The sequence below is a fragment of the Myotis daubentonii genome, chromosome 9 (genome assembly GCF_963259705.1).
Source record: "Myotis daubentonii chromosome 9, mMyoDau2.1, whole genome shotgun sequence".
Taxonomy (NCBI): Eukaryota; Metazoa; Chordata; class Mammalia; order Chiroptera; family Vespertilionidae; genus Myotis; species Myotis daubentonii.
The window spans coordinates 30,998,120-31,020,209 of record NC_081848.1 but is presented as its reverse complement, the minus strand read 5'-3'; the positions used below and the strand labels follow the sequence as shown (position 1 = coordinate 31,020,209).

Genomic DNA, 22,090 nt, shown 5'->3' with positions numbered 1-22,090 from the left:
GTATAAAATGAGGATGATAATAATCCTTACCTCTGAGAGTGTTATTAGAAGAAGTCAGTGAGTTAATCTATGTACAGCCTTGAGCAGAATGCCCTATATGATGGGTATGGTGATGTGTTATAGACAGCCCCTTTCAGAAATAAATGGGTTATTCTCCCTACTGTACCCTTAGCCGACGTTGGGATTTTCCTGAAGAGAGCCACCTTGACCAAAGTCATACCTCCTTCCAAGAGCAGCAACTAATGACTGATGAATGCAAGAGATAAAGGCCCCAACTCAGGGTGACTTTGAAGAGCCATCAAGCTTCAGAGCCTCCTCGTGGGCTTAGCTGAGTCTTCAACACCTCACTCAGCGCACCTTCTCTTTCTGCTCTACCCTGCCTCCTGCCTTTCTAGAGGTGTCGATCCTGTAAGTATTTCCTAATATGCTCCCAATATGCCAGCAGCTCTCAACTTGTGGGTCGCTACCCCTTTGGGGGTCAAATGACCCTTTCACGGGGTTGCCTAAGACCATCGGAAAACACATATATAATTACATATTGTTTCTGTGATTAATCACTATGCTTTAATTATGTTCAATTTGTAACAATGAAAATACATCCTGCATATCAGATATTTACATTATGATTCATAACAGTAGCAAAATTACAGTTATGAAGTAGCAATGAAAATAATTTTATGGTTGGGGGTCACCACAACATGAGGAACTGTATTAAAAGGTCGCGGCATTAGGAAGGTTGAGAACCACTGCAATATGCTAATTTCCATCTCAAACTGTTCCCCAGAAAATGCAACTTCTGATAGTGAGTAGAGTGGGGTTTAGCACGTGGTCGGCCCATACAGGATAGGCAGGCACTTGGTACCTGTATCTGGTCCAAGTTTAAATGTCTCAGAGGCTGGTGTCCAGTGGAAAGGATGCTCCCTTGGCTCCACTATCCAGCACCTCCTTCCAGAAGCTGCTGGGACCAGGAGGAGGGAGAGATGTGGGGCCTTGGGAAAGCTGTTGGGGAGGAGGGCTCTTCTCAGCTCAGCCTTCGTCCAGCTCGGGCAATGGCTGCTATGGGAAAGAGTCAGAAGAGCAGTTCTCACCCCCCTTTGTGATTTATGCTGGGCAGCTCTGGGCGGTCAGGCATGCCTCCTCCTCCTCCTTGAACAAGAGAGGCCTAAAGAACTTCATGTCCCCTGCCTTGGGCTGTGGCCTCACTTCCCTCGCAGCTTACTTCTCTTACATCCCAGCCTGCAGCTCTGCTTTCTGGCTGGGAAACCACTGAAAATCGTCTTTTATCTTCCGAGCCAGTTCAGAAGCTCCTCTGAATCACCCCTTCCTCCAGCCAAGTAGCCAGTAACACCAGGGTCCAGGGATACCTGTGCCTTGAAAACCTCTGTTGAACAGCAGGGCTCTGGGACTGCAGGAACCCCTGGACCTCAGCTTGCTCCTCTGAGCAGACTTTAGGAACTTGCCATGCTTTAGGACCCCATGAGGGGTTTTCAGAAGCACTCCTTGCTCCACAGTGACTGTGGGAATAAAATGAAATAACGAAGGCGGAGTTGGCGTCAGATCCAAAGTACCATGAAAGGGATGACGAGTAGAGATTCCCTAGTAAGTAAGAGAAACCTTCATTTCCTCTTTTTGAGGCAACTGGAGAAAACACACCAATTAACAAGAAAGACGGCAGCTCAGAACAGTCTGAACCTTTGAAAGAGCAGCCCTGGGTGAGGAGGAAGGATCCACCAGTAATGGCTGGTGGAAAGGGCAGGGCAGGGATTGGGATAAGCTAGGAGCAGCCCAATCAGCCTTAATTAACTTGTTCACATGCCAAACTGTAGGCCCAATATTCAGAGTTCCTGGCTTATCCAGAGAAGCAAAAAGTACAAGTGTTTTGTTTTTGAAATGAAGTCTCCTGGTTTTAGAATGTGGCCTATAAGGTCAAAATTTTAAAAAACCACTGAGGGCCAAGTCAAACTTGTCTGGGGCCAAATTTGGACGTCTGTCTGTCTGTGGCCTGTGATTCCCAGGTAAGGGGCCCCACCATGGCTGTGCTTAAGCCTCTGGTCTCTTCCCTGCACTGCTGTGTGGGCCAAAGCCACCTCCTCCTCCTCCAGCGATGACACCATCCACTCACATGCCCTTCAGTCTCGTACAGACTTTATTGTAGTTAATCCTCCCAACACATAAAACAAAGACCGGAGAGGTTCTCTCACCCACAGCAGGTAGCTGGAAGGTAGATGAGAACCCAGGTCTGATTGCAAGGGCAGAGCTGAGTCTTCAACCTAGTTACTGGGACTGACCTGGAAATTCCTCCAAAGTGAGATGGGAATAGAGGATGGAGGGGAGGAGGGGCCCCCTAGCATTCACTCATCTACTCGGGTACCACAGGGCCAGTGGTCAGTCAGCCACGCCACCTGCTCCTCGTCCCCAGGCTCCTCTCTTAGGTAGCATAGACACAGTTCACTGTAATTGTTTCCAGTTCTCTCTCCCTAGATTGGCTCCTTGAGGCTGGGCTTGTACATCTTCATCCCCGAACCCCCTGGGAACTCTTACGGAGTAGAAATTTACTAAATGGTTGTTGACTGCAACTGAATAAATTGCACTGGCCCAGATGTGCTCATGTAACTTACACTTTCCTTAGAGACTCTGAGTGTCTCTCTTTATTTGAGGCCTGTTCGAGTCCCACCTCTTCCAAAGTGACTCCAGAGCCCCAGTTTCTCTTTGCCTAAAAAATCACAGCAGGTGCTGTCTCCATCCCTCTAGTAGTTAGCGCTCAGAACTTACAAGGTTCTCAAAATATGTCTGTTGAAGCCAACAAATATTTAGCAGCGGAGGTTCTGCTTTGAGTTTATGTCTTGACTTCTTAACTGGAGTGAACGAACTTGGGGCCAGAGTCTGTGTTTTTCTCATTCTTCATCCTCACCGCAGGGCCCTGGCTGCAGTTCTGGAGCTTGTGCCCTGACAGGAGGAACAATTGGAACCTGGAGGCAGGAGCGCCTTTTTCTTACTGGTTGAGGGGAGATGTCTTTTTGTCATTCCTTCTAATTCCTTGTAACTGGCACAAAGGCACTGTGTGTGTTAGTAGAGACTGTGCCTCTCCTGGCACAGTGCCTGGCACTGTGTTCATTCAACTGAGTTCATTCAACTCAGCAAGCACCTACTGAGTGCCCGCTATGCCCAACTGGTGGGCTGTCCAGGAAGGCGGAAAGATTATTTGCAGGACCTCAGCAGCATGTCTCTGTAGGGCAAGCTGGAGTTACCTTTCCATCGAGTGAGCTGCCTTCCCTCAATGTCCTCAAGACTTTGTTATAGATTCACCTTGGGCACACCCTGGAAACTGCTTCTTCTGGGACTGGGACCAAAACCTGCAGGGCCAAGGCCTGCGTGTAACTGGAATCTAAGCAGATAAGCAGGAAGGAGGGGCATAGGTTGAGATCACAGCCAGACGGAGGGGATGAAATGAGCTCTTCATGGGGGTGGGACTGAAGTTTAAGGTCCTGCTCTACTTGCTCTGGTATTCATGCCACCAGTCCTCCAAGAGGGCCAAAGAGGGTGGGACACAAAGAGAGGTAGGGAGAGGGAAGCTCTACTAGTATGGGGTCTGGTGGAGAGAGGTGGGGTGGCTCAGGGAACTGGCAGGGACGGAGGGAGGGAGGTGCTGGCGAGGGAGCACTGGAGTGTCCCAGCTTCCCAATGGAGGCAGGATGGTGCCAGCATTGGCCCTGAGAGGTGCTCACACTGGGCTCGTTCAGTCAGCTCCAGCCTCTCTCCAGCTCCTGTGCCAGAAACGCCCTCACCAAGCAGCCAGCAGATGTTTTGCATTTTTGCTTTACCCATTTTTTTTTGTAAAAGTGACAATGACCTTAGATGCCAGAGCCCCTCAACAGGAGGCTACAAAGCTGCAAGTTTCATATTTTTAAATTAACACAAATTTTGCATTCTATATTATATCCTGTTTATCATATACATTTTTTGAGTAAAATTGATATTCCAGGAAGAAGTGGCAGGTTATGTTGTTACTCTGCATATATATGTCCTCTCCCCGGCCCACTGCTGTTTGCAACCAGGTGTGAAGTTTTGTTCATCATAAGGTTTTTCCTTTTGTTGCAAAATATCCTCACCCCACATCCTACTCTCTCCAGTGACTAACTGTGCAAATGCTATCCCTCAATTCAAGACCCCGCTCTAATGTCACCTCTCCCATGAAGTCTTTCTAGATTCCCCTCAAGCTAAAAGTAATCTCTGCCTCTTTGAACACCACCAGCTCTTTCTGTGTGTCTTGTTTGCTTCTAATCAAATCCACCTTGTTAGTGTTTTTGCATCTCTGTTTTATTTTCCTCATGAAAAGTCAGCTACTTGAGAAGAGGGTCTATGTCTGATTTTCTAATTGGCACTGTGTGTTCACTAGGTATTCCATACATGCCGAGCACATCTTCTGACTACTGCTACTACTAATATTAATAATTATAACATATTAATAATACACTAAAATAATAATAAAAGGCCGTTTCACATGGGTGCCTGGTCAATGCAAGCCTCTGCTCTGTGTGCATTGTGCTGAGCTGTGCCAGTTCTGTTGTCTGGGCCTGGGAAAGGCGTGCAGTGTCTTGCCTTCAGTGTTGCAATGGCTCATTTTGTAGCCAGGAAGGACTCTGGTCCAGGCTGAAAGGATTCACCCAACAATAGAGCAACAGCAAAGAAAGCAGAACCATACCTTAATATTGTCTTCTGGCCAAGAGTTCAGCATTGTTGCAAGGTGGCCCTTGTCATGAATGGTGATAAACAGCCCACTAGGAGAAACACAACACGGACACACAGAGAAGCCAGGCAGTCAGACTGGGAACATAGCAAAGACTGCAAGTACTGTGGATCATTATCACTTAATTTTGCCCATAGGGCTGGGCAAGAGGGCGCCCTGCCCAAAGCCCCAACAGTTTAGCGGGCTCTGCTCCAGTCCTCTTCCAGTTTCTCCACTCTGCAGGGCAAGGAGTCCATTGGGCTGAGGGATGTGCCCACCGGAGCTGTGCCCAACAGAGCCTGTACCCCCCATCCTCCCCGAGGCATACAGCACCCCAGAATTCTCTGCCCAAATGGCCCCAGTGCTGCTTTCAGGGACTGTGTGGGGCTCTTCTCTGGGTCCCTCCTTCTGAGTACAGACTATATTTCAGTGGGTGGACCCCTAGGCCTGGGCTGTGACCTTGGACACGTGTGTTGGGGTGTCCAGACACATGTGCATGAGGTCCCTTGCAGTGGGAGATGGCACTGGGGATGGGAAGAGGCATGGGCTGCCAGCTGTGAGCCCGTTTTCTCTGCACCACTAGAGTCCGAGAATTCTAAACTTAAACTTGGTCTTCCAGACCATCATGAAGGTATATTTGTAAAGGCAGGAGGCTGGGACATATTTTACTTAACAGTTTATTAGCTTGACTTAGAACTTTTAATGTTTAGATCATGTATGTGGACCCGAGTCTTCTTCCCTGGGATTAGAGATGGGGAGGGGGAGTGGTGCAGAGGATGGCAAGTAGTTTGTGCCTTCTTGCAGGCACTTCAAACGTAACCCGTCTGAAACCAAATTCATGATCTAATCTTCTACCATAATGACTCAAAGACAAGACAAAACAAAGACCCAAGACAACCTGAGCCTATTTCCTTTCTCAGTGAATATTACCTGCATACATCTAGTGTAACAATTCCAAACCCTTCTTGTCTTTTATACAACCCATTGCTCAGTCCTTCAATTCTACTTCCTAAGTAGCTCCTCGTTCATACACTTCCTTCATCCAGAACACCTTCCTAGTCCTAGATCTCTTGCCAAAGTCCTGAACATGGCCTACCTACAAGGCGCTGTGTGGTCTGGTCTTTGTCAACTTCTTCACTCATCCTTACTTCATTCTCAATCATCAGCCGTCCTGGCCTGCTTCCCATTCTTCCACGTGCCATGGTTTTCTTACCCCAGGGCCACTCCACATACTGTTCCCTCTGCCTGGCACACCCTGCCTTTCCTCACTCTTTGGTTAATTCATACTCATTCTTCTGATGACTTAAGCTAAAGCTCCCTGTTACATATTCTTAAAGTACCCCCCCCCCCCTACACACGCAAACTGACTACATTTATTTGTCTGGCTCTTAGGTCAATATCTAGTCCCCCACCCCTTATTATACTGTAAACTTCATGGGGCAAGGTCTGCATGCTGCTGTTGTTCACCACTGAATACCCAGGATTAGTCAATAATAGATGCTCAATACCTAATTTTTGAGTGAGTGGAGAAGTGAATAAGTGAACTATGATACTAATGGTTGAGGGTGAGGGTTGAGGGATGAGGGCGGAAAGTGTTGGATAAAGTTGGAGGGAAGGCACTTTAACGTGTGCTCTGCAGTATCATGCCCAAGGGATCATGGTGTTGGGCTGGGTGGTGCTGGGCTGGGCTGCGGCCATGGCTTAGAATGGGGAAATGAAGGCAGGTGGGACAGGCCAGGGAGGAGGAAAACCTCAGAGCTTTAGCCTTGGGGGTTGTGGGCCTCTCTCCCTCACACTGAAGGAGGCAATGTGGGGTCTGAATGAACTTACTCATACTGTTTGCGAGCAGGCTCCAGGCATTTGCCACGCCATTTGGGAACGACTGTGGGGCATTCAGTTGTATCAACCAAGACAAAAGCTAAGCATTGCATTGGTTTCTTGGAACTTGTTTCTAAGGATCATCGCCAGGCAGTTTGAATTGGGAAAATCACACTGTGTCAGTAATCATGAACTTCAAGGACTGCCTTGGATGAGAAAAGCAGGCATGTGAGCTTCCTGAAGTTTAGATAAGGGTACTTGCCTTGGTGGCAGCAGAAGGGTAGTTGGCCAATGGAGCCTAATAAGCCTTTTAAAGAACCACCTTCTCTACCTCCACACCAGCTGCTGCTCTGAGGCACAGCCTGTGGAGCTCTTGATGGGGGCCTACTTCTCTAGTTTCTATTTCCTACAGCTGTAGCACTAATACCCACAAGCAATTCCCCCAGGTCGTCCTGAGCTAGTCACATGGAACAACAATGCTAACAAGGAAGCCAACTCTTTTGAACTGGAGGAAGAGGTGCCCAGTCCCAGGCTCACTGATGACCCGAGTGACCTTGGGGAAGTCATTTACCCACACTAATTAATCCCAATGACACATTCCCAGCCTCCTGAACCCCTTTCCGGTAACACTGCCCTGTTCTGGGAATGCCCCTCACCTAAACAGCTCCGGTCCTCAACATTCCCCTTACCAGACAGAGGCTTAGTGGCACTTAGCAAAAAGCTCACAGGTTAAAGGGTAAGATCCAGGCACTATTTAGAAGCAAAGTTCCGCTGAGGTTAATTCTAAACACAGGAAAAATGTGATTACAGAAATTATCTGGTACATTAAAATAGGCCCTCTTTGTCAAAGATAAGGAGAGGGAGGAGGGATGCTTAAGATAAATTTTTTTTATATTTAATTTGAGCTACTAAATTTCAAAAGACCCTTTTCCTCTTTTTTGCATATATAATTTTATGCTTTGCAGAGATCATGCTGCAAAAACAACATCTTTTGAAATGTATTTAAAATTTTAATCACTTCTCAAAGTGCTTTTCCATCTATTGTCTAAATTGCAGCTACAAATGATCCCAAAAGGATTGCCCTGGGTGGGGATGTTGAGAAATCTAGTCCAAAGACCTCATTTCATAAATGAGGACATTGAAGTCCAGAGAGGTGAAGTGATCTGTCCAAGGTCACACAGCTCATAAGCAGCAGAATCTGCCTGACCCAAGGTCCTGAGTCCAGTGCTCTCTCCACTGACCCAGACTGCCTGTTCTCTCTGGGGATCTAGTGCCCCACAAACAAGCTAGAGGGAGTGAAATGTACCGAACAGATGCATTTTTGATGCGTGTTGGGGAGGAAGTAAAATGTGCCGAGTGAGGGATTATGATGATAAACACATGGATTACAGGTTCCAGCAGGATTCTCTTGTCTAGCTGCCCATTTCCTGGCAGAACTGCATCTGGACCAGCTCAGAAAGAAGATATCAGGAAAGACAACCTCTTAAATGCCCCGAGCAACCTGTTTTCAGGGTTAGCCACTTTTCACTCAGGGGACACTGTTTTGGGGGCTCTTATCTCTGCTTCCATGAGGTTCTGGTCCAGTGAGACATGCTGACATTCTTCTGCACCCCTTTTTAGTGGCTTCAGGAAGAACTCTAGGTGCTCAGGGAGGTGCTCCTACCTACACCTGCTCAGTCTCGCCCTGGGACTTCCTGACCTATGGGAATTCCTGAGGCTGGAATGGGATTGTCCAGTGATTTCCAACAATACAAAGCACTGAAAGCGATGAGGCTATGAGGGACTCACATGAAGCTTTAGAGAAAAAGCAGATGGAAGGTAGCACAGACGTGGGGTGAAATGTCTGTGTTTTGCAATCACAGACCTGGGCTCAAAGCCTGCCCCTGCTTCTCCCAAGCTGTGTAGCTATGGACCAGTCATTCCCCGTCTGAAAGTTTCGGGTCCTCATTTGTAAAATGAAGGACATGGCACCTTTGTTATAAGAATTAACTAAAACGATGCATATGTAAGGAGTTGATTATGGTGCCTATTGGCACTCGGTGATTGGCAGCTTTTAGTGTTGCTGAGTTGGTGTAGTGGTTAAGGGTGCAGGTTCTGGAGTCTTACCACCAGGCAAAATGCTGGCAAAATGCCCAGCGAGGTACCTGGCTCATGATAAGTGCTCAGTAAATGTTAGTAGCTAATTATTAATTCCTATTTTAACTAGAATTATAGCAGGTCTATGTGCATGTTTGTCAGGAGCCATTGTTGACAGTTACATGTGCTTTCTGTGAAACAGGAAGGCAGTCAAAGTTTGGTAGAAAATCTTCCATTATGTGGGTCACTGAGTGCTCAGCGGCAACTTTGGTGATGCAGAGCTGGGATTAAAACTTTTCCATGTTCCCTGAAAGTGCTAATATTCAATGCAGGTAAGACCAAGGGCAACCTGAGAGGGAAAGTAAGTCACAAAAGGGCAATATTCATTCATTACCTAAATTACTTTTTTATTCATTTAGTCATTCACCCACTCTCCCAGTCAATCACCTATCCATCCACAGATCCACCAATCCACCCACAAACCCAATAGGCAGCTTTGAGTGTCTGTTTTGGGGACCCTTTGTGTACATTCCCTCGCTATCAGGCGGGCATCACTATCATTCTATAGATGAGATTAAGTGGTGGAGATGTGAAGGTAGAGGTGAGATTCAAACACAGGTCTCTTGGATCCCAGAAACGTGGCCTCTTTAGGTATGTGATTTGGGGCAAGACACTTCACCTCTCCATGCCCTGGTTTCTCGTCAGTGGAATGGGAACAATGGCTCCTTCTCCGCTATGGAGCAACTCTGAGGATCAATCAGGGCAGAGTCATGAAAACTCTGTACCCTGTAAAGTTCAGTAGACGTGGGAATCTTAACATTCGCGTGACCTGGCCCAAAGCTGTATGTCGGAGAGGAGGTGTTACAGTGAGGCTCTCTGAGAGGCTGCCCCTCCGTCTGGTTTCCTGGCGGCCCTTTCTGGATGCATGGGGGAGTATTTTAGGTGTCAAGGAGCTCTCTGTAGTCCACAGCTGGGTCTGTTTCAATCTTCTCTCCTTGAGAAGGTGCCAACCCCCCAGCATGAATGATGCCCTGTGAGGCAAAGCCTCAGACAGCTGGTATGATGCTATCCTCTCTGGGGCCTAGGGAGGCAGGAAGGTGGGAAGCTCCAGGAAGTCCTGGGCTTGGCTCCACTGAGGCGGAGAAACACTTCCAGCTTTGGAGTGAATTCCAGGCTGCCCCCGGGGACCCCAGAGCGCTGAGCATCCTGCAGTGAGCTAAAGCAACCTGAGCATCCGTCAGGGCTAATGACTCCTCTGAGTGTTTAGAACAGAGCGTCCCTCACTGTCACTGCTCCTGGTGCTGTGAAGATGGGCATCTGGGATAGGGGCACTCGTGGGATAAGTCTCTCGCTCTTAATAGCTATTAAGTGGAACAGGAAAAAGGCAAAAATAATTTTAGCTACTGATGACTTCCCCTAAGTTTTTCCTGTTTACTTCAGGGAAACAATTTTAGAACTTGATGGAAGAAGAAGAGTATATATAATGAACATGGTAAGCTGCCACTCCGTGGAATCCAGAGCTTAGATGAATACACGCCCTGCTTTCAACAACACACAGCATATTCCTGAAAAGTTATGAGTAAATAAAATGTCCAAACCTAAAATTATATTGTATGTATACCTGGGAGGTTGCTGTTCAAAGAGAACCTACAGAGAAATTTTTTTTGGAACATAAATCTCTCACCTGATTTATGGCTTTCTCAAGTTTGGACTTTCCTACTTGAGTTTCGAGAAACAGAACACAGGTCTTTCTGAGCTGATGCACAGTCATTGGGGCCCACGGACCACAGCAGAGGAGTGGTCAGGTTGTGGGGCGGCTCCTCCTGCACGGAGCTCTGGGGTGAGTGCAGGAGAGAGAAGGCACAGATTCATGCTTCACAGCAACCACGCTGAGCACCTACCCTCTTCTTTCATGTACTTAACTCGCTTGGCCAGAAAGTCATGTTTTTTTTATGACTTTCCCCCTGGAACAGGTTGATGTGACACTTTGGGTGGAAGCATTTAAGGGCCACCATGTGATTCACCATCTTTTCTTTCTCCCTTGCCATAGTAACCTGTACAGTTCCAGATAAGGCAACTTCTTTAGCCGGGATCCAGAGTGAGGAAGACACAAAGAACAGCCCCCCGCTGACCTCCCAAGGGGCAGGATGCGGAAGCACAGAATAACCTTTGTTCTAAGCATTGAGATTTTAGGGTTGTTTCTCAGCATAACCTCATCACTCTGTTCAACAAAATCTTCCTGAGATGCCATAGATATAAAACAAAATGTTGAAGCTCTGGTTAAAGCAGAGGGGAGGACCCTGGCCGGTGTTGCTCAGTGGTTGAGCATCGTCCCATGTACCGAGAGGTTGCCAGTTTGATACCCAGGCAGGGCACATGCAGGCTTATTCCCCAGTAGGGGGCATGTGGGAGGCAGACGACTGATGCTTCTCATCAATGTTTCTCTCTCTCTCTCTCTCTCAAAAGAAAAAAAAATCAATAAAAACATATTTGAAAAAGGAAAGTAGAAGGGAGGACCCTCCTTTGAGGGTATTCTCAGTACTTTTTGTCTCAGCAGTCATTACTCCTACAACAGATTTTGGGCAATGGCAGCAGAGGAAAGGAACCTCTGAGTGGAAACGGAGCTATGGTATTGCAAGTTAACAATTGGCACTTAGGAAACTGTGTCTTTAATGCATATCTCCTCCCACTAGACTTGATCTCTGAGGGCAGGACAGCTGTCTTATTCACTGCAGTAGCCCCAGGGCCTAGCATAAGGCCAAGCACACAACAGGCACTCCCTATATGTGTTGGGTATGCCGAGTGGTTCAGAACATGGGTGCTGAAATCAGACAGACCTAGGCCTTCCTTTTCTGTTATAAACTGGGCATATCAAGGTGCGTCTGGGAGGGTGGAATGAAATAATATGTATCAGGTACATGGAGTAGTGCTTGGCATGAGGTAAGTGCTCCCTAAGTGGTAGCTCATATTGGTGACTTATGCTAGGCAGTGATAGCGTATCCGTATATTTTCTGGGTGAAAGAAAAATTCCAAGCCAACTGTGATGGATTGAATTGTGTCCTCCCAAAAAGGTATATTAAAATCCTAAAGCCACGTGCCTGTGACTATTTGGAAATAGGGTCTTTGCAGACGTAATGGAGTCAAGATGAGGTCATTGGGAAGGGCCCTAATCCAATATGATTGGTGTCCTTATAAGAAGAGGGGAAGATGGAAACACCCAGGGAGAAGATGCTCTGACGATGGAGGCAGAGGCTGGAGCAATGCATCTACAAGCCAAGGAGCGCCAAGGACTGCCGGCAAACGGATGCTAGAAGAGGGAAGGAGGGATTCTCTGCTACAGATTTCACCCGCTTTGGGATATTTTGTTTCAGCAGCCCTAGGAAGCTAATATACCAGCTATCCGATGGTTCTGCAGTAGCTATGGGCAGTGGCGATCACAATTCCTTCTCTGTCCATTTCTGAAATCTCTGCCTGTTGGAATTTCATAAGGGCAAGCGCAGGTGACGTTCCCTCCATCTAACAAAGGCCCATAAATTACATTGCTATCTCCGGTTTCCATCAGCAGCCAGAAAAATCCTCTTGAATTTTAGACTTCAGTTACATGGGGGAGAAAGACAAACAGAGATAATGTTCACTTAGGAGAATGTTATTTCTTGAGAAAAAGACTCTTAACCCTTATCTCGGCCTGCAGAGGAGTGACCCTTAGACGTTTCCTAAAATAGACCTGCAAAAAAACACCCCTCTCTCAAACAGACAACATTCATTTAGGCTTCTTGGCACCAAGTCCAACCGAAAGGAGGACTTAATTAAAACGGGGTCAGTGACATTAGGCAAGCCACCGAGGCCGGGCGCAGAGGGAGCAACGTGCACTTTCAACTCTGAAACAAAGACTCATTGTGGCTGCGAAACCACCATTCCACACATTTTTGGCAGAAAGGGAACCTGTCCTCTGAAAACCCACAAGAGGCTATTTTTAAAGCCCCGATGAGATAGCACAGCAGGAGAGAGTAGGTGTGAGAAGTCCAGGGCCTCCACAGCTGGCACCTGGTGAGGCAGAGCCAGGCCGAAGACAGGTAACTGTCCAGGCCTTGGAGGAACTTAAAAATCACCTTCTTCCCCGGTTCTGTGAAAAGTCCTCAGGGGAGTGTGACTGAAGTGGGGGACCTGTGAGTGGCAGGTGGCTCACAATCCTTCTTTGGTATAGCTTTCTGTCTTGAGGAACCTTCGATTACTTGAACCCACTGAATAACTACAGTTAATTTCCTGGACCTCGGATGGACAGCCCATCCTGTTTCCACTCTGTCTCTCTCTGAGGTGCAATGTTACAAAAGAAGGGGGATGTGCCCCTCCATGCCTCCTTGGAGGCCCCTTTCCTTCTGACCCTCCCACATAACAAGTGCTGAATTCTCCAGGCTTTGGAGTGAGATGTAATGGTGCAGACAGTGATGTCTGCCCATGTGACTATGGGTGGACCTCTGAGTGGGCTGGGCGTCCTGGATTTCTCATGTTTGAGGTGAACAACTGCCCTGCAGCCTGCACAGGCTTCTTGCACTCTGCTTTGTGCCAGGCGCTGTGCTGGGCATGGGAAACAATGGCCAAGACTTTACCTCTGATCCAGCATGGTTTTCTGATCTAGGCAGAGCAGGAAAAAATACAGCACAGCTGGGCATAAAGGAGACATTATTGGAAGACGGGGAGAACCACAGAACAAGCAGGCTCAGGATGGATAATGGCAGAGCAGGAGAGTACAAGCTGGGAAGGAAATGCCTATTCCAGGGTTTTGGGGCCCTCCCTTCCTACTTTCCCGCCCTCTTGCTGCTGTGGGATGGTTTCCCCCACGTAGACTTGAAGCATCAGATAGGCAGTGACCATATCCTCTACTTCCATTGATTTCCCTGGATTCCCTAATACAGCCCTATAAACCTCATATCCACTTCAGAAAAAGATTTCAGAATAAATGGTCTATTCCTTCCTCTCCCTCCCTGAATGTGGGAATAGAGCAGTGAGGCCAGGGCAGTAGGAGTCTTACCATACTATACCTAGCTTTGTGATTTGGGAAGGTTACCAGACCTCTCTGGGCCTGTTTCCTCATCAGAAAAATATAGACAGATAGCCTTTAAAAATCTATGATTCTATGACACAATCTAGCAAGACCCATAGGTATCTGTGGAATAGCTGCAAGAGCATGAATATATATAAGAGCATGAATCTAGAACCAGACAGACTTGGGTTAAAATCCCAGGTCTAACCCTTATTCACTGTGCAACTGTGGCAAATTACTTAACCTCACTGAGTCTCAGTTGCTTAATACTAAAGTGGAGCTTTAATAATTAATTTAATGATTAAATCCATCTCACTAAGTTGGTATGAACATTAAATAAAGTAATACAATGTCAGTCACCAAGAGGCCTCCTATATATCTTAAGTTGGAACCTAAGAAATGTTTGTCACAGGAATGGATGCTAGATTCCCTCCATGAGACACAGAATTTCATGCCATGGTTCACAGGTAGGGTGACTACATATTCAGGTTCACCTCTATCTTGACAAAATTATTTGTTTTCCTTTTCACTCTGAAAAATTCTCTGATCTTCAGGGCCACTCCATTAAATTCAATCCTGCAAACATTTATTGGGTGTCTACATGAAAAGTCAAGCTCATCTTTTTGGTGGCATCATTTCCCTGTTGTGGTCATTAATTTTAATCCTGCTAATGACACAAAGCATCTGTGAAGTGGCTCCTATCACCCATAGTCTTTTGCTCTCCATGACTTTTTACAACAGTCTACTACCACTCTGAGCCAAACTCTGCAGAACTGGTGTTGAACCCAGACAAGGAATGGAGCCTTCCGGGTGTGAGGCCACAGACCTCAGGCCTGGTCTTGGCTCCTTGAGGGCCTGATCTTTGGCTTCAGGTTAAGTCATGTTGTTGTTATCTTAGTTGTCATATATAAAAAAGTAAGTAAGAAAGAAGCTAACATTTATTTAGCTCCTGCTATAGTTTGAATGTATCCCTTACTACGCCCCTGCCCCCAACTCAGACATTGAAATCCTAATGCCCAGTATGATAGTATTTGGTGGTAGGGCCTTTGGGAAGTAATTAGGTCATGAGGGTGCCTGTATATAAGAGTTCCTTCTGTCATGTGAAGATGCAGCAAGAAGTCTTCCATCCAGAAGAGAGTCCTCACCAAACCATACCAGTGCCCTGACCTCAGACTGCCAGCCTCCAGAACTGTGAGAAATAAATTTCTGTTGTTTATAAGCCATCTAGTCTGCAGTATTTTTTATAGCAGCCCAAACGGACTAACAGCTCCCATTGGGAAAATTACACCATTCACTCATGACCATGTGTCTGGGAGGCAAGGATCCTTCTCACTTATACCTGAGAGTACTAAGTCTTGGTGAGATGAAACAATGCCATTGAGATGGGAAGTAACAAAAGTAGTGTAGGCGGCAGGTCAGAAGCCAGTGTCCTCCTGTCTCTCTTGTGGATGTTTTAGGTCGGAGATGTTTGTAAAACACGAATCCCTTTAGAAGACAGGCTTCCATTAACATAGAGGAAAATTGGAATAGGTTTCTAATTGTCTTTAGTATTTTTTTTTTTCTTCCTGGAATTTGTGAATCTCATATATTGCTCTAGTGTCTTTGATTATGAGATACTTTTTGGCAGGAGAAAATTGTTCGAGTCAAATTCCAAGGATTAGGGGAATGTTTCCATCTGTTCTCCTTGGGTAAGAATCCCGATAAGGTGTACAAATAGCTGAAGAAGAAAGTGCAGTTTTCGTGAAAAAAGTGTCCTTATGTGGAAGGGCTGACCAAGGGTACCCTGTGTCTCTATCACATCATTAGCTGACTGAACAATCTATAATCACACGAAAAGAAAAAAAAGACCCCATGGAGGGAAATTTCAGCTGAAACTGACACCCCTGTCCAAACAGCAAATCGCTCCAGAATCTGAAATTTCTAATTTTGCAACTCCCAGATGCTTCCCATTAGCCCAGGGTTTCAGCTGTTACTTGAACATACTAAAATGTGCCAAGAAAACTCAGAGAGAGTTGGTACAAAAGGAGTTTCTTTTTCTACTGAACTATTTACTCCTCCAAAAATAATAATCACCAAGGCTTTCGGCCCCCTTTTCCCCGAGAAGTCACACTTCACACTCTTCTTTTATGGCTGTGAACACGGCCCAGACCCACACATGCCTCCACTTTATAAAATAAACAAACACCTTCCTGCTGTCTAGAGTGCCTCTTGTTAATCTGGGTCTCTGGGCAATAAGGATTTTGGAACGTGGCTCTGTTCTAACACGAACTTCTGAAACATCCAAAGCAAATAATCATCAAACCTGAAGTCACTACCCCCCTGGCTCAGAGGCCCAGCCACCACGTGGCTTGTTTACAGGTACACGCAAGATAGGGAGAGAAACACATCCTGTTTGTTTTTCCAAAGCAGGTTTGAGAAGTAGTCACACCTACTTTTCCCCACTGACTCATAAATCTCATAGCGTCATTTTGAGAAATAGGCTGAAGCTCAGAACCGGATCAAGAGTCCCTGAAACAATAGGCCCCTACGCCAAGGCCACGCTGAAATGGTAGAAGCTTGCTTGCATTTTATACTAACATTTATGAGACAGTTCGTCACGCAGGCCTCTGAGTCCTATCTTGAAGCAATTTGTAAGCGGAAAGCTCTGCCCACTTTAATTTATCATATAAACATTTCTGGAGCTTATCACTGCCTATTAGTCACAAAAGCTGGAATTTAATAAAGGAGATCAGAATGCAGTTTTCAAAGAGGACAAAAGTTCACGGGGAAAACATGTGTGCAAACTTTAGGGACCCTGATCCCTGGGAGCAAACGTAAGAAAGAGACAGCTAAGTGCCTAGAACCAAATGTCCGAAAGGGCCACTCATTAGGTGCAGTTAAGCAAGGGGGTGTGGGGCACATTTGACTTAGTCCTTTCGACTGGGTTTAGGTCTAAACTATATAGCTCTTTAAAGGGAGAAATCTGAGAAAACTCAAGATCAAGACTGTTCAAGGCTAAGAAAGTATTTGCTTTGAAGTGACTGGGGAAAGATGTGTGCTTCTCTGATCAGTAATAAGTCCCAATGGACCCATTCAATTAAAAACACCAGTGTTATTGTGAAGCTCCAGAGCAGGGACTCAGACAGCTTAGTCTCAGACCTCAGGTCTCCTGGTTGAGTGACCTTCGCAAATGACTACATTTAAACATCAGTTTCTTCATCTGTAAGATAAGAACAGTAAAACGTTTCTAATGAAGTTGTATGTGACAAGAGATAATATATGGAAAGCAGTTAATAGAATGCCTGGCACATTTAGTGAGTGCTCAATAAACGGAAGCTATTTTTCCATGTAAACTACCGTAAAGAATCCTTCACGTCCCAGACTCGCCATTAGAATGTGATGAGTAAAGCTAAAAAGTAAGTTGACTTGATCTGTTCAGGAGATTGACATAATTTGGGTGCTACCATGAAAAACTTTTTATTGTTATGCTGAGAAACATAGTAGGTCTGGTATTTCTTTTCTATGAGCTTATGTATAGAAAACACTCATTCATAAATTATTTCAACAATTGTCTATTAGACCAAGGGCACATATCTAGGCACTTGGGATATTTATTTCAGTGAACAGACAAAAATCCCCACTCTTATGGAGCTGATATTCATTCATTCATTCATTCTGGTATTTGGCAAATGCCATACCAATAAAGAAAGGGAAAGGGCCCTAGCCAGTTTGGCTCAGTGGATAGAGCGTTGGTCCTTGGACTGAAGCATCCCAGGTTTGATTACAGTCAAGGGCATGTACCTGGTTGGGGTGCGTATGGGAGGCAACCAATCAATGTGTCTCTCTCACATTGATATTCCTCTCTCTGTCTCTACCCCCTTCTACTCTTTCTAAAAATCAATTGGAAAAATATCCTCAGGTGAGGATTAACAAAACAAAACAAAACAAAAAAATAAAGAAGAAAGAAAGAAAGAAAGAGAAAGGACAAAGATACAAAGATGAAAAGACACGCTGTCTGATAAGCTCCCAGTCCATTAAGGCAGAGTGTGACTACTGGATTATTATGCAGTAAATCCTTTCCGAGTATTAGCAGAGGCTACCGAGGACAGGCATCAACGAGGGAGCAAAATACTCTGCAAGTAGGGGAGGGAGGACAGAGACTGAGGAGGTGGCACGAGATGAAGACCTTTGGGTTGGATTTGAAGGGGGAAATGGGAGTTTGTCATGTGGGTAAGTGGAGAAAGGCCAGCAAGCAAAGCGAACAACTGCTGGTTTCTGTCAATTAGTAAGGCATTTGGTAGAATGTAAGATGAAAAGAAAGTACAATGTATGAACTAAAGTAACATGTTTTGGAAACTCAACTGTTATCAATCACTAACTAATTAAACTCTGTTTTTTTTATTTGTTTTGTTTTTTAAACTAGGACTCAGTAGAAGACGGCCTTTATTTCCCCTAAGTTTTTCCGTTAAGTGAGAATAGTTGAGTCAGCTCCAGCTTGAGTTTGATTTCTGGTGCTCTGTGCTTACTGGAGTAGAGTTTATGAAAATATGGTCCATGTGCGATCAGTGTAGTTCATAAACTTCTCATGGGAAAATAAGTTGTGGGTAGTTTTAAAATGGAGACTCTTGAGCCCCACTCCTGACCCAACAAATCCAAATCTTGGGAAAGGGAACTGGAGTTAGTACTTTTTAAAAAGTGGACTCTTAGGAAAGTTTAAAACCACTGGCCTAGGTAGAGGTTTACTCTCAAACACTGACCTCCCAATTTGATCATCAGAATAATTTAATTACCTATTTATCTTAATTATTCTATGCAACGCCTTACCTGATTTTGTTTGACTATTATTTGAATCCAAATTTCCTGTACTGTCTTTGTCTAGAGAGAGAATTTCTCTATTCCTCACTATTGGTTACCCCCACACCTCCCCATACAATTCAAGGAGGTTCATTCTAGCTTCATTTATTCTTCCAATCAGTAAAAAGGTTACCATGGCAACTTCACATCTATGTCCCTCCCCTTGGCTGCACATGAGAAGCATCGAGTGTCTCACACAGGGTCCATCCTGCACCAGCAGGCAAAAGCAACCTATTCAACCTTATTTGTGATGAGGACCCAACATTGTTCTTAATGCTCTGGAAGCAAGGATTCTGGAAATGCAGGTCATGATCTCATTCCACTCCAGCTATTGAGTTCTTCCCAACTGACAGGACTGGAATTGGGGATAAAGTTATTTTGCAAATAATGGATGAAGTCTGTTCTTTAATTATTGCAGTAAGGTGGAAACTCTTTGCTATCACTTATATCTCTCTAGCCTAGCTTTTAAATACAATTACATTCCAGAAACACATTTGAAGTGCCTACTGTGTTCCAGGTCCTATCAAGTCTTCCTGCTGAAGAGTCTTAAAGGGATCAAACCACTTTTACATTACCATTTGAAAATTTTAAGACAATGCATTTTAAACAAAGTTACAGAGTTAAAGCTCTTTGTCTTTAAGTAAGTGGCCATTAATGATAGATGCTCACTCCTCTAAGATTCTATTAGAAGTCATCAGGAAAAAAAGTCTCCAAGTTTCCCCTATCCATTGATCCTATTCTTTTATCTACCAATCCTTCCAACCATCTTCCTTCCATCCATCTCATAAGAACCATACATACGCCAGGTTCTGTGCTGGGTGCTAGGTATCCAATAGTGAGCTAAACAAATATGGTTCCTGCCCATCAGAGGTTCCCAGTCCAGCAGTGGAAAGATCGTCCTGGATAGCAAATAGAAAGTTCCAAACTCTAGGTCCCATTCTAATTTTTACTCTTTGTACAACCTCAGGGAGTCACTTAACCTCTGGGACCCGCATTTCCTCATGCAAAAGGGGCTGCCCTGTGTGTTTCACAGAGCTATTGGCAGGTTTGCATTTGAATTCACTCTAAAACTTCAAAGTGCAATATAAATAAACATAAGTAATAATTATGAATTAAGTTAGATTAAAAGGAGATTTGAACTGTGTCGAGCTAATTAATTCCATCTCTTTATAGACAGGGTTTCACCTAAGGGGCCTGTGGCTGTTCTCAAAGTTCTCTAAGGTGGGAAAGGCCTCAGCCTGCCTTGGAGCTCAGCGTGGGAAGCTGTCTGGGAGTTTTGGGTAGCGAGCTGTAGGGGGCATACAGGTAACATCTGTGTTGGCCTCATAGGGTGCTTTTAAAATGAGAGGACATGAAATATCCAGACACCAAATCAAGGGCGTATCATGGGAGCAGGAGCCATGAAGTGCTTGGCATGTCATTGCTACATGCCTAAAGAGCTCTGTCTGTGCAGGTGCGAAGGACCTGCCAAGGGCAAGCCCTGGCTCTCTTCCTGAGACTCTAACCGGGCACTGCCACTTGGCACTGCAAATCACAGCCCCGCCTCACCCCGTGTGCCCGCAGGGGACTGCAGCTGAGACTGAGGCACAGGGGACTCTGGCTGGTATCTGTTGCCACTTTCACTAAGGACCGTGTTTGCCTTGTTGTTGCCGTTTTGGAGGACATATTTGTGGACACACGACTCAGAAACGATGCTGAGTTTGAGCACTGCAGGACAAGAGGGAGTTCCACTGTGGAAGGAGGGAGAGGCCTTGGAGTAGGACAGACTTGGGTTTGAACCTGCCACTTGGCTCCAGGCAAGTTTCCCGTCACCCTGAACTGCTCCTCTGTGACATGGGGACAACAATACATTCTGATTTCTCAAAGATACTAAAGGTCCCATGACTATCATGGTACTGGCCACTCAACGACAGGAGGTGGTCCTAGTTATTATAATCCACCTCATTTCTGGAGTCCACACTCAGTGTTCTAGGACTGTCATCATACCACGACAGTTCAAATCTCACGATTCTGCCTCTTACTTTCACCGTCACATCCAAGCAGTGACCGTGTGCTGTCTACACCTCTTTGTCAGCACCCTGCGTTTACACCCTTCACCTCCACACCAATCAGGCTCTTCCCTCCTCCTGCTTCAGTTAATACAGCAGGTTCCAGTGAGTTCTCCTCTGCAGTCTTCTGAGAATTATCCTCTTTAAGAAATGCTTTGAGACAACCCCCCTCTCCAAAGTGAGCCATGATCCCTGACTCATGTAAGCCAAACGCCTCACTCGGTCTTATCAGCCTTCCCTTCCCACCTCGTCAGCAGAGTTATCTCCTCACACACACTCTATGTGCCTGGGGCCGTCGGGGTGGGGAGTCCTCTGTCTGGACCAGGAAGGACATGGCAGGCAGCAACGGGGTGTGTGTTGTGGAGCCTGGGTTTGACTTGTGGCTCTATCGGGCGCTAGATATGTAACCCTTTTCAGGCTACTTTAACCTCAGCTTCCTCTTCATGACCAGGGCCTAGAGTACTACATACCACGAGAGATGCTGAGGGGCCTCAGAGAGCCAAACACCTAAAGACAGCCTGGCGCACTGGAAGCTCTGAATAAATAAACGTTTGCTATTGTTATATGACAGAGTGATTCAGGAAGGGGAACTGCTTTCAGCTGTAGGTAACAGAAAACTGTGACTCAACTGGCCGGAAAGAGGAAATTTACTTCAGAAAACAAGAAGTCCAGGGGAAGGTGGCTCCAGGAATTGTTTATTGAGTGGGTCAACAATGCCACCAAGGATGCAGGCTCCCAGCACTGCCATCCTTGGCATTACAGGCCTGTTCCCAGGGCTGTTTCCCTCATGACTGCAGGAGGGCATCCCCGTTCCAGCGTCCCAGGCAGACAGGAAAACGTCGGGCAAGAAGAAGCTCTCGTGTGATAAGAAAAACCTTCCCAGAAGTCCTCTGGCAAATCACCCTCTCATCTCTGTGGCCAGAATTGTCACTTGCAAGGGGACACTATCATTGGCTGGGATTTACTAGTACCAACTGCTTAGTGCTGGGAAGGGCCAAGTCTTCCTTGGGCATATGGCCATTTAGGGAAAGGAAGAGAACTGGAAAAACCCCCACATACAGCTGGGGTTTTGTTAAAAAGGAGGAAGGGGCAATTAGCATTGTCTTCTACAGCCCCAGTCCTGAGAGTCTGTGATTCCTGGCTTGTTCCACCCACACGTGTTGCTTATGCAGTCCCTCCCACTTGGAACCCATCCGATAAAACTTTGGATGCCAGGGACTGTGCTGGGCCACCTTCCCAATGCAATTCAAAGTCTTTCTCTCAAGATTTTGATCAAGAACCAACAATTCAGCGGAGAGATTTCTTACTGTATTGAATTACCTCAATCGTTTCAAAGTAAACTAGACGATGCACACCACACTTTACTGACTGGCTTATGGCACCTTCACGCTGGGCTGTAAACTCCTCAAGGACAAGCAGCAAGAATAAACGATTCCATTTGGATCTTTCATGCACTAATGGGGGCCAATCATAAAGATGGTGCTTAGTCAGTGCTTGTTGAACCTAATCAGAAGAAAGTCTTTAAGTGCTTCCTCTGGTAGATGCCTG

General features: G+C 45.9%; 1 protein-coding gene across 1 annotated transcript in view; it reads right to left on the bottom strand.

The window, feature by feature from the left end:
- Nucleotides 1-22,090, bottom strand: part of ME3 (malic enzyme 3) — a 176,234-nt gene that overhangs the window by 59,472 nt on the left and 94,672 nt on the right. Inside the window, exon 5 of the mRNA XM_059708202.1 lies at nt 4,703-4,778. Coding sequence (XP_059564185.1) covers nt 4,703-4,778 — 76 coding nt within the window. The remainder of the gene's footprint in view (nt 1-4,702; nt 4,779-22,090) is intronic.